Below are 21439 nucleotides of genomic sequence, written 5' to 3'. Positions count from 1 at the left end.
CAAAGCTTTAGCAAAGAACCTTTATTTCATTGTACATTGACAAAATATCCCAATACTTGCTGGTGACAGTCTTCTCCATATAGCAATCTTCTCCATACAGAGAAAAGGGGAGAAAGACACACATGCAAATAGGAATACAAAGGAACTGCCAGGAGTCACGGTCACAGCCAGAATGACATGCAATAATTACAAGTACTTCCTCATCTACGTAAATTCTGCTCTTCAGTTTTCCAGCAATGTTCCCCATGCAGAAGCTATTGCAACATCACAGCCATGTTTAGACTTCAGAGCAATCAACCAACCGCAGGAGATAATGTGTCCCTTACTTCATCATAATCAAAAGCAAAATGGCCCAGTTAACCCTTCAGCTCCTGGATGACTGTAAAGTCCTTTATTTTTTAAATCAGAACTCTTGCCCAAAACTTTTGTAAGCCAAGTGCCGCTAAACTGTCACTAGACAAAAAGGATTGCTTCTTGGCCATACACCTAAGATTTAGTGTAGTATCAGCTGGCACAACCTAGATCAGGGACTATTACTATTTATTGACAACTGAGTATTTGGCACTGCATAAACGTAGTGAGAGGAAGTCAGAACTTTATGGACTGTGTCCTATTCTCATAAAGACACAGACTTAACCTAACAGGAGTTTTCTGTTTTTATCCACTATAATGTAACTGACTGCATACCGCATCATTAGAAAGGTGTGAAACAGCACAGTTCCTAGCATACAGTCAAATTTCCAAAACAGAGAATCTGAAGAAAGTTTTGGTTTTAATGGTACTTCAGCCAACAGGAAAACTTCTGTATTGTCAAGAATAATTACACTGTCTCAGTGTTTGTATTAAACTAAAAAAATATTTTCACTTGCTGGCATACAGATCAAATACCTTAAATCGCTAACATTTTTGGACACACTAAAAAGATGTTTGTAAAGCTTTCATTAAGCCCTGTGTCAGCATCAGGGCCACGCTTGTGTCTCAACAGCGCTTCGAATAGTGCTCCTATTCATACCAATGCAACTCAAGGACATGCCAGATACCTCTGGATAACTTGGGCTTGATCCAGAACAGGGTCTCCTCCAAGTAAGAACTTCACTGAGGAACAAGGAAACACAGGGTGAAATCCAGAACACAGTGAAGTCAGCGACAAAACTAACTTCATTAGGGTCAGGATTTCACCCATGATGTATACAGGGGGGCCTCTAGCCTGAAACATATGCAGCATTCCCAGTGATGAGGTTACAGCAGTACATGATTCTTTTTTAATCGCTCTCTACAGAGGTGTTGTAGTAGGCATGATTCGGTCTCAGGCATTACTGGTCTCCTACATGCTTTCCTCAAGAGGATCAAGGAGATGCACTATTGGATATGGTTTATAGCTTCATTGTTGAGCATTATCAGAGTATGAATTGTGGCTAAAAGATCAGGATGGACTTAGTAGAAATTCAAGTTTTGTTTTTGTTTTTAATTCTTTTTGAAGGTCAATCCTGCTCTCTACCAGAAGTATACTCTGATCCTACAACTGAATCTACTAGTGCAGACCCCTACATCCATGCAGAAACCTGCTGACATCAATGGGACTCCCTCCACACAAGAGGAACCATCCACACTTGCTGATCTGATTGGAGCCAAAGTTTGTCTAAATTTGTTCCAGAAGAGCTAGACAGCCCTATTCAGTTATCTCACTCGGCGCTTGTCTTCACTACAGAGTTAACTCAGGTTTTTTCTTGAGTACTTATGTTCTTACTGCCCCTAACCAGAGTCCCATCACCACACATTAAAGCCCCTCTCACTTATGTGGTGGTGCTTTATACCTTAGCTAGCAGTCCCATCAGGGGGTATTCAACACTTGAGCTGCTAGCCTCACAACTATGCAGTGTGACTGCTCTCATTCCAGTTACTACGCCAACTGAGTGTCAGGCACCTAAATCAACTTTGCAGGGAAGACATACCCTTCCAAAGGGAAAGAAATGCAGTCCACTATTTTCTCCACTATCGGGCACTGGAAAACTGTGTTCCTGTTTTACATCTCAGCCACTACAGACCATCTCCAAGCAAAGTGCACTAAACAGTAAGATGGAGTAGTGGTTCAATGCCGACTGAGAAGAGGGCACACCACTTTCTGAAGCAGCTATAATTTCTCGGGGAGGGGGGGGAGTGAGAGGGGGAGGATGCAGGGAGAAGAAGTATTCAGACAACCTTAGCTTTGGAGTTCTGTGCTATTACTGTAGGTGTTAAATCATTAAGCAGTAACAAGCACGGCTCCTAGATCTCAGGAATTACTACTCATGGGGGAATTCTGCGCAAAAAAAAAAGTCTGCACACAGTAATTTAAAATTCTGCAATTTTTATTTGTCAAAACACCACCACCACATAATTATGTCAGTTTCAATTATTTTAGTAATTTATTTCAAAATACCTGCCAGCAAGTATGTGTGTAACAATACAGACACACAAAAATTCCCCCAGGTGTACAGAGTTAAAGAAACCCCTATGACAACCCAGTTCCTGTTTCTCTGCCCCTTCCCCCCCCAGAGCCCAGCTGCAGGGCCCCCCCAGCCAATACACCTGAATCCCCTCCAGAGCCCAGCCATTTCCTCCCCACCCCCCAGCCCAGACACCCATCCCCCTATCACCCAGGGATCCAGAAAGACACAAAGCCTGTTGCTGGGTCACAGGCTTGTGTGCAGTTTCCTGCACCACCATCTCCTTCCCTCAAGGCATGCAGGGAGCTACAGCTGCTAGGAGCTCTCTACTCTCTCCCCTTCCCCTTGCCTGCAGGGTCTTCTCTGTGTGAGCTGGGCTCTGCCGGGTCCAGCGGACCCTAGTGGCAGCCAGCAGCACTGCAGCCCATTTCTATGGGGGAAAGGAAATTATGCGCTAAAATCATTAATTTCTGCACATTTCTGCATTGCGCAGTGGCGCAGAATTCTCCCAGGAGCAAACTACTGAGGTAAGCCCTAGCAATAAGGGCCCTTTGTTATTCTCTTCCGGAGGAATCTGAAGAGAAAAGCAATCAACTGAAATAGCCTGTTTGCACGCAAATTTGTGAGATAGGGAGAGAAAGAATAGCTCTTTCCACATGTGTATTCGGAGTCAGAGATGGGAAAAGGTTATGGGGGGTCATTTAACAATTATGGTGGCTATGTCTTTGTCCTTACAGTCAAATCATGCAGTGAGTAGTTCGTATAAGTAGTCAGTTTTTAAACAATTTGCTTGTGAATTTTAAGTGTTAGGACACATAAGGCAGAGTGGCTGCCTTATGATGATCTTTATATAAAAATCAAAATTAAGTGCCTGTATTTTAATGTTTTCACATCCACTGAATGCTCAGGAAAGATGACATTTGAAAGCTCTAAACACTGAAGTCATTTTACTTGTTTTGTACCTAGGCATACATCAGAGGAAGCAGCAGCACAAACCTCTCGTATATTACCCTGTCAACGTGTTTCAGACTGGACTGGATGGGATCGCTTCTAGGACCGAGAGCATACCTTCTGTGTTCTCTCCTGAAGGCAGGAAGTCATAGCTCACAACCATTCAGAGTGGCAGACTGCTGTTTATTCAACAGCATCAGAGGAAAAGTCTCTGAAAACAGCCTCAGTGATTTCTGAAACTCCAGAAGCCAGCTACATCTACACTCTGTTGACATATTAAGAGTATTTCTGTTATACCATTTGAAAGTTTGAAAGAAGTGTACCTATTTTTGTTTAAAGCTATACGCTTCCTTTGGGAGATAAGAAGCGCTGCCTTAAGTCAGTTTTACTTCTTAACTTCAGATTGCTGTTTTGGAACAAACACCGCCAAGTATTAAGGGTCCAGGAAGGAGTAGATTGTGAGGTGTGGTATCAGTACAATAAAAAGCAATTTTTATATATTCTTAGAATATCAATAAGTGAAAAATTATTTTTGTGATGCACTTTTAAGATTATCTTAACATGACATCCCAAAAGCTGCCCGGCAGGATGGATAAATAAAGTTCTTCCCAAATAAGAGACAAAGTGGGAGTCTGGATGACAGGATAGGTCATAACACTAACTTTCACTTCTGGAGATTTGGTTTCATCCACCTTTGGTTATAAATGAGCTAAACCTAGTTTCTAAAGGACATTTGTCTACATCACATAATTTGGATGTCTATTCTATATATTTTTTTATAACGTGCTCATCACCGTAGTATCTCAGCGCCTGACTCTGCAGCATCTAAGCTCCTACTCTCTGCTCAAGAGAAATATTAATGATTGGAGTAGCAAGTCAAGGGCGAGATGCAGGCTTTTTCTTTACTGCCAAAAATGGTGTTTTTTAAACTCAAGATAGCTATCTTGATATGAAAATGCACTTTCTTGCAGTGAAAACAGTCAAAGATGACAGTTTTCTAAAGCTAAACAATATTAAATCCTCAGTTTCCTAAGAAAAAAGAATAATGCAACAAGATTAAAAACAAAAAGAAGGAAGTGTATTTATGTTAAATAACGCTGTATGTATAACAGCCAGGAGTTCCCTAAAGGTAGCTCTCTCAATGAGCTATATAGATCTCAAAATCAGTCCTGTCATACAAAATTAATTTTGATCAGAAATTATCCAGAAATGTCAATAGACTATTGCATTTCCTGACACCCCTCCCATCTTATCATCTGACTCAGAGTTAACAAACAAGGAAATGTTTGACAATCAATTTCCAGGTTGATGCCCTTTAGAAACACCAACCTGCTTTCAGCAATTTTTTTCCCCAATTAATCACAGACAGAGCATCATTGCAAGTTGAGATTCAGACCACAGGATTTAGGAGATCACATAGCATTAATTCTCATAGCAACAGCACTGTTCAAAGTAATATTTTGATTTTTTCAAACCCTCCCTCCCAAAAAAAGAAAGTTTTAAACTGTTCGGTCTTCAGAAACAATTCCTGAGCTGTAACTTGATTTGGGAACCCAGAAGAAGGGGAAAAAAAAAAAAATCAAGAGAAACCTGAAAATCACCCAGAAGTATTGATCCATTTTTATATCTCCAACTACTACACAGATACCCTTGGGTGAGTTGGTCTGAATCTTTAATCTGATTCAAAGCGAAGACGAACGAAAAAGGTTTTTCACGCTCACCTTGGGCATCTCCTCGCAAGCAGCGACCTATCCCGGCTGCTCCTTGGTGCTGCCCTTCCCCGAGCGCTAGCTCCACAGCTCCCATTGCCAAGTGCAAACTGCTAGAGACTTCTCCTTCCCACACTCATTACCCCAAGCTTTATAATGATAATTAAAGGCGAGATCCAAAAAGTTTTTCCTCATCCTCCCAAAATGTTAACACTAGCTAAGACAGCTCACAAAGGAATCCTGGGATTGGATACGGACGGCTTGATTTGCTTTAGCTGTAACCAAAGGCAGCAAGCCCCAATGGGCTCCTGAGCACTGGAATACCTCTAACTTTCTAGAATCCAGTGTAAAGAGAAAGGTAAAAGATGAAGAAAACCCTTTATTTACAAAGGGAAAAGCTAGCCTTGAATTTAGCAAAGAATACGATAATTTAGTTTATCTTGAACACAGTTGCACAAAGATACATTTCTCAAGAACAAGAAACCATTTTACAAGAACCAATTCAGCTAACGTATTCTCCCAAAAGCAATCTATGTGAAATACAAGCCCTATTTGGATTATATCTATATTACATCAAGACCTTGAAAATGGTCTTCCTTCGTGCCTGATGATTCTTTGTCATTCTAACAAAGTAAAGAGATGAGCTATGGACAAAGTCCAAGAACAGATTAATTCATGGCTGAGCCAATCAATCCTATGGATACAGAAAGTAACTCATTCAATCACAAAACAGGGTTATTGGGTAACAAAACTGGAGATGATATTCAATGTTAAGTGCAAACTAAAGCCATTGGAAAATATAATCCAACTATACATATAAACTGATGGAGTCCATAAATGGCTATATAGCCCAGCTTCTGGCAGTCAGAAGTTTAGGGACATCCAGAGCATGGGGTTGCATGAGGACCATCAATGACTAATAACTGGGTGTCCCTAAACCTCTGACTGCCAGAAGCTGGAACTGTATGATGGGATGGTTCCCTCAATAATTCTGCCTGAAGCATCTTTCACCAGCAAGTATCTGAATAGAATTTGCCCCCCTTCTTCTACTGAAATAAAACATAGCAAGCTGTCCTTAATAAAAGGCCATTCAGCACATACAACAGGTAGTATGACTAAGATATGCCTCTATGTCCTTTGCAGAGATTCCTGAGTGGTGGTGGAGGCCGGCAAGGAAAAAGCCTGGAGAAGAGAAGACTCAGGGGGCACATGATAACAGTTTTCAAGTACATAAAAGGTTGTTACAAGGAGGAGGGAGAAAAATTGTTTTCCTTAACCTTTGAGGATAGGACAAAAAGCAATGGGCTTTAATTGCAGCAAGGGTGGTTTAGGTTGGACATTAGGACACACTTCCTAAGTGTCATGGAGGCTGTGGAATCTCCATCATTGGAGAGTTTTAAGAGCAGGTTAGAAAAACATATGTCAGGGATGGTCTAGATAATACTTAGTGCTGCCATGAGTGCAGGGGACTGGACTAGATCAGCAGTTCTCAGCCAGGGGTCTGAGGCCCCACTGGGGGCTGCGAGCAGGTTTAAGAGGGTCTGCCAAGCTGGGCCAGTGTTAGGACTGGTCTACACTCTGTGTGTGTGTGTGGGGGGGGGGGGGGATGGGGGGAAATTGATCCAAGATACACAACTTCAGCTATGCGACTAGCATAGCTGAAGTCGAAGTATCTTGAATCGAATTACCTGGGGTCCATACGGCGCGGGATCGACGGCCGCAGCTCCCCCGTCGACTGCGCTACCGCCGCTCGCTCTGGTGGAGTTCTGGAGTCGGCGGTGAGCACGATCGGGGATCGATATATCGCGTCTTAACGAGACGCGATATATCAATCCCGGATAAATCGATTGCTACCCGCCGAAACGGCGGGTAGTGAAGACGTACCCTGAGACTCACTGGGGCCCAGGGCAGAAAGCTGAAACCCTGCCATCCCAAGCCCCATCACCCGGGGCTGAAGCCTGAGCAGTTTTGTTTTGTGGGGGCCCCTGTGGCATAGGGCCACGCAGAACTGCCCTGTTTGCTACCCCCTAACACCAGCCCTGGCTTTTATATGCAGAAAAACATTTGTTGTGGCACAGAGGGGCCATGCAGTTTTTATAGCATGTTCAGGGGGCCTCAGAAAGAATTTTATAGCATGTTCAGGGGGCCTCAGAAAGAAAAAGGTTGAGAACCCCTGGACTAGATGACCCCTCAAAGTCCCTTGCAATCCTACAATTCTAAAGAGAATGCACAACATTCTCAGAATGCATGCAACTCAGCTCTCCTTAGCAAAAAATATCCCAGACAGTTGGGGAGGTTGCTCTCCCCTGCTGGAGCAAACCAATTAAAGGATGACAGCCAGCAAACACCAGACACAGGGGAGTAATGCTATCCCAACTCTGATTTGTATCTGTCTCCCGCTACTGTAAGGAAGGATCACACTCACTTGGCTCGCCCAGAACAGGGCAACACTGGAGAAAGAAAGCTTTCAGTTGTTAAAAAAAATAAAAATAAATCCACCCACTTGCAGTACATGCATGAGAGTACATGGCCCTATTGTCTCTAGAGCTGTTTGCAGAGTGCGTATAAGTATCTGAATAGGATTTGCTCCCCTTCTTCTACTGAAATAAAATGCCTGAATACTTTAACTTCTACCCCCAGCTTCCACAGTAATTCATGAACAACTCTACAACAAATGTACGTATTAGATGGGAAAGACTAGTAAAAAAATTGTTACAAGAAGAGATATATCTTTACATTATCATTTTTAATAGCTTTAATGGCATGCTGAGTCTGCAGTAAAGGAGCAGGTGGCTTTTTACTCCCCATCTGGTGGTCGTTAACTGTGCCGTACAAACCTTGGAGTAGGTCATTAGTATTGCTCAATTCCTCCATTTTGTGTATACTGCTCATGTTGTAATGAATCATGGTGTCACATGGATCTCTCCAAATAGCTCACGCTTCCAGTTTCCCAGAAGACTGCACTTGTCTAACCTGTAAACGTAACTTCCCGGGCAAGCTGGAACTGGAACATGCCCATCCTGACTATTTCACTTTACCTCTCTAATAAGGGATCCTAGTCATACTTGCTATGGCTCTGCAACAGCACCGGGAGATGAAAGTATGCTGGATAGATGCTAGTCACATTCAGGCTCTGAAACCCACTCCCCTCCCTAGGCTTCAGAGCCCGAGCTCCAGCCCAAGCCTTTACACAGCTATTGTTAGCACTGTAGCATGAGCCCACGAATGTAGACCCAGGTTCTGAGACTCACTGCCTCAGGTTTCTGCTTGCTATGTAGACATACCCTAACATTGTCGACAAGAGTACTAGAAACTATGGCAGTTGGTGTTATCTGAACACCATCACACAAATTGGACATGGGCTGAGAATACAGAACTTGTTTCACACAGGCTATTATTCTCTATTCAATGGGAGTAACTTTCAGCTGACATGGGTCAGACTCAGAACAACCCACAAGTAGAGACTCCATAATTGAACATCAATTAAAGTTCACAGGGTGAACTTTTGATTACTGCGAGTTTAAGAGTATGTGTACTTCTGTGTTCTAAAATTCTGCTTGTGGACATCAACAAGAAAAAAACAGAAGCCCTTCTCCTGCTACTTATGCAATACCAAAATAGTTTAAGTCCACAGATTCCTAACACTTCCAATTAAAAGACCACAATGTTACTCAACTATTTATCTTTCTAAATCAAACTTCACTCACCGCTCTAACAGGAATGTATACTGAAGGAGATGTGTTCCATCTCTACCTGCAGTAGGTTTTTTTAGGCCACCTCTTAAATCTCTCTCAAAACAAGAAACTGCAACCTTCGAGTAAGATGAACAGCTGTTTCAATGAGTTTGGCCCTTATTCACATATTGCAATATAAAACCTGAACAAGAATATAACATAATATATGGAAATATACCTATCTCCTAGAACTGGAAGGGGCCACGAAAGGTCATCGAGTCCAGCCTCCTGCCTTCACTAGCAGGACCAAGTACTGATTTTTGCCCCAGATCCCTAAGTGGCCTCCTCAAGGATTGAACTCACAACCCTGGGTTCAGCAGGTCAATGCGAATGCATTTCTATGAAAGAAATCTTCAATATAAACTTTGCCAATATTTAGAGGGGAACAGGAGGAGATGAGAACCCAGTCCCACATTAACATATTAAAGTGGAATTTTAAAGCAGAATTTTAAAAGTAATTGTTAAAAAATTAAGACCTATAGAAGTAGCAGCACAGGGAGAAAACCAGGACCCAAATAGTCCCCACTCAGCAACTTTAGTTTTCATGCGTCAGGAGCACATGTAGAGCACAAGAAGTAACAAATGCCAAGACACATAAAAAGCTAGCTATACTTAGGGATTGGTAAATTCACATTAAGCATTTTGCTAACTTTTACCATGCAGCTGTACTTTAAAGTACTGCTGATGGCTAATGAAAAATATTAAAAATATTCCACAGCTCTTTCCTGGTGGTGCTTTACTATGAACATTTGCACAGAAATGAGAGCTTAAAAGTCCCACATCTACACAAGGGAGTAGTCCACCAATACTTTAGGAAGTCTTAAGTGGTTAGACCTGGTCCACAGTGGCCTGGCAAACAGTGCTCATACAAGTACTCTGAATGGGGTCTTAGACCGCTTTAGAGTAACTGATTTTATACACAGCTTTATCCACAATGTAGATGAGGCCTAGAAATTTACTTACTCCTATGGTTCATTCCCTACCTCAAATTGCCTAATCCTCCACTGGTGAAATTCCCAAATGGTTGCTGTGGAAGTTTATAAAATGCTGCAAATCAAGGATTAGGACTTTAGCAAGCACAATACGTAGCAACAGGGGATGAAGTATTTAAACACAGAGATCCTATTTCCATATAAACATCTTAAAGTAAGGGGAAAGCAGAAATAGTAGAATCGTATCTACATTGAAAAATAGTCTTAAATTCTCCCTGAAATCATAGGTTTCAGAGTAGCAGCCGTATTAGTCTGTATCCGCAAAAAGAACAGGAGTACTTGTGGCACCTTAGAGACTAACAAATTTATTAGAGCATAAGCTTTCGTGGACTACAGCCCACTTCTTCGGTATGCATCCGAAGAAGTGGGCTGTAGTCCATGAAAGCTTATGCTCTAATAAATTTGTTAGTCTCTAAGGTGCCACAAGTACTCCTGTTCTTTTTCCTGAAATCATAGGTGCTCTTTAAATATTTAAGTGTTTTAAATTACACTAAATACTGCAGCTGTCAAGACATAAAACACACACTTAACTAATAAACCCTGACTATACAGAATATCTTTGGAGAGGACAGATGTGTGATCTAGATGATCCTTCTGGCCTTGAAATCTGACTCAAAGAGGTTTTGATCAGGATGTGTAACAAAGATTAGTGGAGTTGGGTGTACACTATGGTTTCCTTGAGGAAGAAAATTATCTCTATTTGCTGTTTTAAAGAAGTCTACTAAATGCAAAACCGCTCTACCTATGAAATTATTCATAGGATAAAATTCCTATCTTTAACACAAGCACCCATCCACATGGACTGTGGTGATAAAATGCAGATTCACTCCTTCAGAGGGGCACCATGAAGCTCATTAGCAAGCCATTCTCTCAAGGTAGTGTTTCAATAAGGCTGAATGTTATTTTTACAGCTAACTGTTGTAGACATGACAGTTTAAAAAGCACACACACACAAAACTGTACTAAAGCCATAATGGTAGATTATGAGAATGCACAAATGGGTTTATGGTTGGGATGGCCAAAAAATACCGACCAGGAATCTAAAAAGATACTCACCAGGATCTGCCTGGGAAGCAATTTTTGGCCCTAACAGAGATTGACAGGAACCCTTTAATACAACAACTTTCTATTGTCTTGGTGCATTCCCCTCTTTACAATGAAACTATCATATTTTCCACAGATTAGCGCCTCCAACTTCAAAAAAGTATTTATATAATTTAACTAGATGCACAGATTTGTTTTTCTTGAATAAGAGATGTACACTGATGCCAAATGACAAGTAACAATGACTGGCCTCGCTACATCTCTCCCCAAATCCGAGCCTGCACTGCCCCCATCCCATCAGGATAAGTATTTCAAACAGATTATGCTTTCCCCAAAGCTTTCCAAAGGCAAGAGGAAAGCATGTTCAATGCTGTCTGACCTTGTAATTCCTTCATGTTGGAAACTAGCTATTTCCAACTTCACAGCAGTTGCCAGGACAAGCTAAATTTTCTCTGGCTAAACTGAACTACTGTAGAGGCTGCTTTCAACTGAAAAGGCCATCAAGATTTAAGCAACAGATAAAACAAAGGTTCTTCCAAATGAAGCTACAGTCTGAAACATAACATTAAGGGGTACTGTTCTGCAATTTGCTCTTTACAAGGGATAAAAACAGAAATACCATATGTTAATATCTGATATCTGTGTTGTAAGATGATGGAAAAAATATCCTCCCTATATATTTGAGAGCTTACAGGTTTCTATCAGTGGCAATGCTATTCATTTAAGGACTGTCCCTTCCCTGATCATCTTTTCTCATTCCAGATCCCATCTTCTCCCCTTCATTAGTTGTTAAAGGTGACCTGCCAAGGGCTTAACAAAGAATTTGGTTTGTGTCCTTTTTTGCTTCTTTGGTGTATAAAGGTCTAAAAGGCTGCTCACCCCATTCCCCTTGTGACTACTTTAACAATAACAGGAGAGTCAACTCTGGTCTCCATTGGTTTGGGGGATCTCTGAGAAGGAAGTTTATTGTTAGCTTTAACACAATTGTTTTATATTGAATATTATTGTCACCTGCAATAGTACTCAAAAGATGATTTAACAAAACATTTTTAGCCAAAATTTTAGTCACTGGAGTTAAGTAGGTATTGACAAAAAAAACAAACAAAAAAAAAACGGTTTTAAGAAATCTGGCTAAATTCCCTTCCCTTCTCAATTGCTCAACTTTCACTCTTGGATCTGATGTCACAATTCTGTAAATTTTTAAGTCATTATGGTATCTTTATAGCCCAAACAAGACCTGAATTTCTCAATTTAAAAGCACGGGCACGCATGCACATGCCAAAGCCAACCAATAACTTTCAGGCATTCTTTATGCATCATAATGCATCAAGAGGGCACAAGCACAATTTTTTCCCCCTTGCAAGTCACCTTTTCAAGGACACATGATCCTACAGGGGCACTAGTGAACAGGAGCAGCAGCAGCAGCTACAATTATTAGCTATTAAATGACATGCATACAAAGAACAATATTTGGTCCAGATTCTGATCTTAAAGTACTGTAAACCTGAATAGCTCTGAAGTCAAAGGCATTATTCTGAATTTACGCCAGCCCAGGGAGTTTTACAAACACTATGCTGAGAATGTGTTAGATGCTACAGACTTGTTCACACCAGGGAATTTAAAAACAAAAATTCCTTACCAGAGCTACAACTAGTTCAGCTGAACCAGTGATGGGAGCCCTAGAATGGACAAATCTCCCCTTGCCTGTCCAGATGAGGTTAACTACTGAATCAATTAAACTGCTGAGAAGCATGTTTAACTAACAGCTGTAAATGCTGGAAGCTACCAGAGGCATGTATGGTGGAAATTATTTTTAATAAAAGTTCTCTAGAGCAGACAGTCAATAGGAGTCCAAGGACAACAGCAAACCATTAACGCTATTCCCCTTCACAGATTTCATTGTAGTTGACAGAACCTACATTCTTCCACCTTTTTGTTTGTCTTTTCCCAGCCCTTCTTGCTGTAAAGCAGCTTTACAACATCACCCAGAATGCTGCTGTCTTTTGACTCTCCAATCAAACTGAAACAACACTAAGTGGAAACCCTCCTGAAGTTACCTTAATGGGAAATTCATTTTGAAGTCTAATTATGATACTTGCTTAAATGCTGACATTGCTGAATAGGTTATAACCAACAGTCACGCAGGGGGAAGGGGAAGGCATGGTTGGACATATTTGTCAGGTGCTGCTTGCCTGCGTTAGTCAAATCAAACAGGACACTCTAGAGCAGGGGTTCTCAAACTGGGGGTTGGGACCCCTCAGGGGGTCACGAGGTTATTACAGGGGAGGGTCGCGAGGTGTCAGCCTCCACCCCAAGCCCCACTTTTCCTCCAGCATTTATAATGGTATTAAATATATAAAAATGTGTTTTTAATTTATAAGGGGTGATCGCACTCAGAGGCTTGCTATTGTGAGAGGTCACCAATAAAACAGGTGGGGGGAGGGATAGCTCAGAGGTTTGAGCATTGGCCTGCTAAACCCAGGGTTGTGAGCTCAATCCTTGAGGGGGCCACTTGGGGATCTGGGGCAAAATCAGTACTTGGTCCTGCTAGTGAAGGCAGGGGGCTGGACTCGATGACCTTTCAAGGTCCCTTCCAGTTCTAGGAGATGGGATATCTCCATTAATTAAATTAAAATTAAATTAAATTAAAAAGGTTGAGAACCACTGCTCTAGAGGAGTTAGGCTGTAAACACCACATATGTAACAATTAATATTCTCTTTTTATTTGGATAATTAAGACACAGGATAAAATTAGTTAAAAAGGTGTAGCTAAGAAGATGCCATAACACTAAACAGCATTCTACTCCCATCATGGGATTGTGGGACTTTCTTATGAAACTAGAAGCCACAAAGGCAGTTCAAGCCAATAAATATTTCGTAATGACTGCCTGTCAAACAAGTATTAAATTAGCAGAGCCAGCTCAAGCAGAATTAAAAGATAAGAAAAATCAGCAAGGATTTCTCCTCAACATTTTCCAAGGTGGGATTATTTCTTATTTGAAATTGTCCCTTTCATAGAGAAAGAAGCCACCGTATCTCATCACAGCCTATCCCCTTAGTCAAGTAACAAAGGAGCAATGACAATTTACACCAGCTGAGGATCTGCCTCCAATGTCACTTTCATTAACAGAACAGTGGCTTGATGCAAGGAGCTTGTGTTATTTCAGCAGGTATTGCTTTAACAAGCATTCTGTGAAGTCACTAATAGAAGAATTTGAGTCAATGCGATGTGAAATACGGTACTTGCTATAATTACATATCACTGCCATTTCTACTGACAGTGCAGCTCAGGAGGAGGTTGGAATTCAGTGGTCTACCCAACAAATAACTGAAGTTACAGTTGTGCTGTTTGGCTTGCTAAAGTTAATTCAAAATTTATGTTGTAAATCCTTGATAAACTGTGTGTCTAATTCAAATGTGAAGTCATGCACAGATCTGAAACTTTGCATAAAAGACATCTCAGCTGAGGAATGGGTTTATTTTGGGACATAAAAAATGAGGCCAACACTGCAGATAAACAGAAGTTACCTTACAGTGTTTTTTCTCCCCTCTCATTGCTACAATGTTAAGACTTATTTTATCAAAGCAGAAAGTCTGCGGGCCCATTAGTCCATGACACAGACCTTTAATTGTTTTAGGGAGTTTTGCTGGAACATAATAGAAACAAAACTGATTGAGATTAATAGAAGCACATGCATCTCTGCTCTCCCAAAAGACTTGCACCAAGTTTTAACCTGAAAGCTGCCCTCATATACACCAGAACAATTAACACAACCGATTTCAACATCAATAATGAAACCATTAGTTTTACTCAGCATAATGATGTTAAAGGGATATTACCAGGCGTAAATTTTAAAAATTTACATTTCACTAAGTTTAATTTGCAGTTGATATTTCTGAGACACATTAGGAATAACCAGCTTGCTACAGTGTTTCATTTGTAACAAAGACTGCAGCGTTCCTTATAAAACTATGCTACAGTATAAGCTCCAAACACTGCAATAATGCTATCGTAAACAACAGTAAAAATAACTATAGAGTTAATATTAAAAAGTGCTTTTAAAAACCAAAGATGAGCAGTTTTCATAAAGTGTTGCAAGCAACCCCAGCTGCTGATCCAAATACAGGATCGGTGTGGCCCTTATAAGAGTGCCTGCATTGTGAAAACATCTCAGTTAGGAAATGATGGCACTCTGCAATTCTTACATTTCTTAGGGCTCAGAACATGCATTTATCACAAGAAGAGAAAAGAACATTTGCAGACAAGCAAGACATATGCTTTAAATGTTTTTAAAATGCCATTAAAATTGTGTCTTTTGGATCACAATCCAGAACATTTGACATTAAAGACAGCAGACTACATCATGCTCCCAGGGAGGTCAATGAGAGTTTTGCCTCTGAATCCAGTGAGTGGAAGAGAGGCCCCAGTATGAGACTTGGCTTCAAGTTTACTAGTTTATACAGGTTCATTTACTGCTATGTAGTGCCTGCAACAACATTGCTTAGGTACATATAGAACTAAATTCCATAAGCATTTCTGCTCTTCATTAAAAAAACTACACTTACATGACATCCAACTAAGCAGAGTCACGTACAAGCTTATTCTTTAAACTAACTATGAAGTACCTTATAATTTTCAGTCAATGGGATACCTAAAAATGGCTTTGAGAATCTTGGAGTTTTTCCATCTTTTTAAGTTAAGATCAAACTAGATACGTGTTAGAACACCCACATATTTACAGAAGAGGAAATGGAGGCAGAGAGATTAAGTAACTTGCCAAAGGTCACTTTCTATTCCTGGCTTTGCCAGTGACTTCGCAAGCAGGAGTCCTGAGCGCTCGTCTACTCCTCTTAACAGGCCACAATTACTCTCCACTGTAGTTTAGAATACATTTTCATTTTAATACACTTGTTATTCATAAGTCTTTTGGAAGAGATTTAAGAAAAAAAGATTTTTCTTAATAATTAAAAATATATTAAAATTAAGAGCAGGCTGACATTTCCTGAACTCATTACTTTCCTGGCAACATTAGCAAAACCCAACTGCTACCAGTGCTGTGTGCATCAAAAAAATGATACAAGATATTTTATCAAATCTTATTTTTCTAAAAAAAAGTTAATTAATATTTAAGTTTACTCCTTTCTGTTGAGTCACATTTTTCGCATGCCCAACTGTCAGCTTAAATGAAATGTGCATTTCATGCAAGATAGAAAAACACATGCTAAAGTGGCCTCTGAATTTCCATCACTTACAAAGTATTTGCTCAGCTCCAATGCCATTTAATTTAAATTTCCCTTTTCCATTTCTCACCCCTTTTCAAGTGCTCCCTCCACAATATAAAGCTGCCTCTAAGCTGTCATATTAATGCTCATGACAACAATACAAAACTGCCAATTTCTGATAAGATACTTGCTTTTCTCCACTTTGGGCATTTTTAAAGTTAGCTATTAAAGGAAGCACCTCTCACTCAAGCACATTCAGCTTCTAAAAATAAGCTTCCACGCAGCCAGACAATCAAAATTTGTGCTCAAGTCCAGTTAATATTTCACCGATTACTGCAGTGACGCTGGCCTTAAATTCCATCTTAAGATATTTAGTTAAATCAACAAATGGGGAAATTCAGTGAGGGGCCACATCTTAACAACCATTTTTATACAAAACAACCGTTAATTTTTAATAGGCTTTCTGAACACAGAATAATAGGCAGGAAAGATATGGCTTTATACCGCAGAAATAAAATTGTGGGTGTTGAACATCTTAGGAGCTCCATATCCAATTTGGACATTTAACAAACAAAGATATTTTTCTAATTGCTATGTTCTGCAAACACAACAGGAAAATTGAAAGTCAAGATGGGTTCCTTCTAGCCCATTAGCAATAAGAGGTTCTTCAATTGGAACTTGGTTAACAATGCTGTTGATGAAGCTAAAGCCAGAAAAGAATCCTGCTAGTTCTTGCATACCTAGAATGTCTCTGTAGGCTAACAGGAGTAAAAAGTAGTAACATATATCTCTCTACTTCGAGGATAAAGATGTGACTCAGAGTATACATCTGTTGACTAAGAAGGTGCCATTTTCATAAAGTGAGCATAAAGGTACTTTAAGATATTTCCTACTAGAAAATAAATTTTCTTTATACTGCATTCAGATTTTGAGGATTTTTTTAGCTCTTTTATAGCACTACTCATCTTTACATCCCAAAGCATTTTACAAAGGAGGACAGTATTATCCCCATTTCACAGATAATACATACGCTTCAGGTTGATGTTTTAAATAGCACACCACTTACAAGATTGTCAACTTAAAATGATATACACACACAGGAATCACTTCAACCATTTCTAGACCAAAGATGGCAAATTCTTAACAGTGTACAGCAACAACAGAAGACACTTCAGTTGAAGAAAAACACTATATTCTAGTTATATGGCAGGGGGAATTTGGGTAGTTACAAAATGCAATTACTAAAGTTAGAATTTGTCTGGGACACACTTGCTATGAGTGGCATGGATATTTAGTGATCAGAAATGGTCAGCACTTCCACTTTACACTTGGCCTTGATTCTAGGACCCTTTGATGCTAACATCATGATACTCCATCAATTTAGCCCCTATTAAAAGATAATAGTGCCAAAAATTGAATCACCAACATCCTTGGACATTGGAGATCTCCCATTAACTAGAGGATCCGCACCCACTTTGCTTAGGTTGTGACATCTGAAGTGATTACATTACAATGGTATAGTCAAAGACATAAATTCCAAGTTTTCTGTCTTACTAAGAATAATTACAAGTGTGTACCTACTGTATTACCGACAACAACCATAGAGTATCAAAGAGTTCTTTGTTCCAACAGTAAGTATCTTTGCTTAATGCTTATATAGTACCATATGTGGATTGAGTAGTCAATACCACATTGACCCTTTCAGGACTAAATACTTCCCTTCACTCTTTTAAGTGTAAATAGTTGGGAGCCCTAGGCTTCTGTCCAGGCCCTGCCTCCTAACAACAACATGAGACAGCTCCATACCATCTCATTAAAGTACAAACCAATTTTAAGTGCTCAGAATAATGTATATGGGATTCTTTCCACCCATTTCTACTCCTTGCAACTAACTAGAATCCAAACAAGAAGTATATAAAGCCCAGACTCCCATGGCCATGCCTAAAATGAAAATTGATATTTCTAAGATCAACATGTGACAATATCTGACACAGAAGTGAGAGGTACTACTGTACAGTGGAAGCAAGAATGAAAGAACCTTAGAGTGAAGAGAGACAGCAGGTTCCTGAAGTAGATTCAGCTTTGGTGGCAAGGTCAGAAAGGACATGGACTATCGAACAGTGTTACTCCCTTAACAAGCCTAGCAAATGCAGCATTCAGCACAGAAGAAGATTTTGTCTTTCTGTTGTCTGAGACAAACTACAGTGATGACTAATGACAGTCAAAGGAAGACTTGGAATCATGATGGGGAGGAGGAAGAGTTCTATGACACCTTCATCACTTGAAATTCATCAGGCATATTTGATTCTCCACTTATATATATTTTGTCTGAGATATGTGGTACATTCTTAGTTTAAATCTGTGTACTAGACTTCCTTCAGCAGTTGTGAAATGACAAGAAAAACCCACAGAGTCAGAAGGGTGTCAAGTGCTTTATGTTCCTAAACCACTCCTAATTGGGAACAATAAAAAGAGTGTACAGCCAGCCTTAATATCTAGGGGGCAAAACCCTGTTAAGATTGTCCACTGGAAGGAGGACTAGAGGAATCAATGATTTCACATATCTAAATCAGCATATAACTGGAGCTTTTTCCCCCAGAAAAACTTACCCTAAAGCAAGTATTTCCTACACAGGGAGGTTACAAATATTTATAGACATACTTTTACTGAAGTAATTCTAAAACTGTTTATTACAGTTCCAGGGAATGAAGTATCTTCCCCTCTCCCTTAAAATAATAATTTATTAAGTATTAATTTACCTGTAGAGGGGAATTTTTTTAGATAGCATATTTGTATCTGCACACTTTTGTTATACACACATTTACATTATATATTTATATTATCTATAAAATGCATTATGTGTATAAATATAAAAAGATGTGCATACACAAATATTCTATATTTATGAATATTTACATGTATAGCAGTTTGCAAAGCAAGTAGGCATCAAACCTATTGTCCACAACAACAGTCCAATGATTACAAATGCCAAGAACCCAGTATTATAAAAACAGTATTATTGCAATGGGATTGGGAGGCAAGATGAAACCACCTTAATAAAGAGGTGGAGTGAACTCAAACACTTTTAGACAACAGGCACATCATCCTCCCCCCCCTCCCCCCCCCCCCCCCACAACTTCCCATCCCCATTACTTAGGGGACAGACAGAGCTTTTCATGTAAACCCAGTCGTTTGACAGTGACATATGCATGCAGAAGCAAATTGTACCTCCCCCTCTCATCCCCCTCTCCACTTTTAAGTATACCACCCACCAGCTTGGGAAAAAAACTGAAACCAATACGCCACCCAGCAGTATGCAAAAAATTGGTAGCCATCCTCCTAAATGCAATCACCTATAGAGATCCTACAACCTATTCCCCCAAAATGAACAGCCAACTTGCAAACTTTCTGAAGTGATGCTACCTTCCTTTCTGGAATTGCTTACACTCCTTTTATTTATTTTTTAAAATGCAATTATTTAAATTAAATTTTTCTACCCAATAAGGTAAAGTTAGTTCAATTAAACAGCAAAGAAAGAAATAAGCCTGGTCTTAAAATGGATGCAGCAGAATCTTTTAAAGAGCAACATGTTGCAACCACCTTTCATTTTGGGGGATGAGAGGGATTGACTGAAAGAAACAAAACTGGAGAGCAGAGAGAGGGGTGGGTGGAATAAAGGCAACTTAGTGATTTATTTAACCTAAAAACTTTGCCTTTCCCCTTCTCTGGGAGGATATGTGGGTCGGGAGGTGATTATTTCTCCCGTGTTTCTCTGCAGGAGGCTCCTGCTCGGCAGCTCAGGGGAGGAGGAGAAGGAGAGAAAGAGACACACACAGAAGAGAGAGGAGAGAGAAAAAGAAAATGGCGCAGAGACTAAGTCCTGACCGTCGACAAGGCGACTTTCCAGGGAGGAATCGGGGCCCAAAGGGAACCCCAGGAAACCCGGAGAGGCCTGATCTGGGGCCTGCACTGCCCCCACTAGGAGAAGTGGGGGTCGGATGGAGCCTAAGCCCCTCGGAAGCAGGAGCATTTGGCAGCTCGATGGGAACAATGGGGCCGGTGAGCGAGGAGACGGGACTTAGTCTCTGGGACGCCATGTCTGTCCTTTACCATCCTCAGTAACAGAGAAGAGGGGGGAGCGAAAGGGGGAGGTAAAGTGGGGTAAATCGCCCCCAAAAGGCGGGGGTGGGGGGCAGAGACTCACCGTTCGCTCGGAAATCCGCCTCGATCTGTAAAGACAAGTGGAAGCGAGTGAAAAAATCATGTATGTTTTCAAAAACAGCAAAAGAGCCTGATCCAAGGGGCAGTTTAAAATGAAGAGGAAGGAAATCGACTCACCGTCCGTTTCCCACACAGATACGTATTGGGAGGGGTGTCCCCCCCCCAAATCAAGGGCAGGGGGCGAAATTCAGACTTCCTAGCGCCCCAAAGTTTTAACCTCTCCCAACCTATTTTAAGTCCCCCCTCATGCTTATGTACCTATTCTCTGGGGCACCCCTGCCCTGGTACCCCTTCCCCCCGCATGAAAAAGGGGGGCACGTTCCCATCCTCTCCGGATCTGTCTTTTAAAGGGAAGGCAGGAGAACCCCCCCCCCCAGTGTGTAGCTTGGCTGGCATTTTTCGGGGGGGGGGGGGAGTTACAGACCCTTTATGTGTCTATGGGGAAATCACCAATCACAGAGAGACTGATGGAGCCCGCGGGGTAGTGATCAAGGCATCCCACCCTAAGTGTCCGAGGGCAAATAGGGAGGGGGAGTCAAGGGGGTTAAGGATCCAGAGCTCGGGAGGGGGGGCAGGGGAAGGGACGTCCCCACTAAGGTGATATGGGGATGAGGTCACCCCGTGGCCCCACGGGATACTGTGGGGCCGGGAACACCTCCAAGTGCCTGAGGGGATTTGGGGGGACTAGAAGTCCCCACTGGGGCCCCAACTGTCTGAGGGGATATTGGGGGGGTGCGTGCGGGTCCCTCACCTGGGAGTCGTTGTGCAGCTGGTCCCCGCTCATGCCGGCTGGTGGGGAGGCCTACACAGGAGCAGAGGCGCCTGGGAGCAGCAGAGTCTGAGGCCGAAGGGAGAGTGCAGCCCCCTCACTCAGCACAGCAGTCAGTTGTGTAACAGACTAAGTCCTCGTTTCCCCTCACTGCGCAGGCGCCGCTGCTTTTAAACCGGAGGAGGGGCTGGGACGGGAGGGGGAGAAGGAGGAGAGGAGAGAAGCGAGTTCCAATATTTGCATGCTCGACCGCGCCTCGTCCCCACCTCCAATTATAAGAGAGTTTGGGTCTCAGAACTCCGGGTTAGATTTGCATGCGAGCCACGCCCATCCCTCCTCTCCGCAATTTACGAAAAACGCCGGTTTGCTA

At 41.4% G+C, this 21439-nt stretch overlaps 1 protein-coding gene across 1 annotated transcript in view; it reads right to left on the bottom strand.

The window, feature by feature from the left end:
• Window positions 1-21223, bottom strand: part of TOP1 (DNA topoisomerase I) — an 81148-nt gene extending 59925 nt beyond the window's left edge. The window contains exons 1-2 of the mRNA XM_008168113.4: window positions 21052-21223; window positions 20284-20308 (exon numbers count right to left, since the gene is read on the bottom strand). Coding sequence (XP_008166335.2) covers window positions 20284-20308; window positions 21052-21084 — 58 coding nt within the window. The 5' untranslated portion in view covers window positions 21085-21223. The remainder of the gene's footprint in view (window positions 1-20283; window positions 20309-21051) is intronic.
• Window positions 21224-21439: the final 216 nt, after the last annotated feature.

Source organism: Chrysemys picta, chromosome 13 (assembly GCF_011386835.1).
Source record: "Chrysemys picta bellii isolate R12L10 chromosome 13, ASM1138683v2, whole genome shotgun sequence".
Taxonomy (NCBI): Eukaryota; Metazoa; Chordata; order Testudines; family Emydidae; genus Chrysemys; species Chrysemys picta.
The sequence above is the reverse complement of the archived record's forward strand: the minus strand, read 5'-3'. Positions and strand labels throughout refer to the sequence as shown.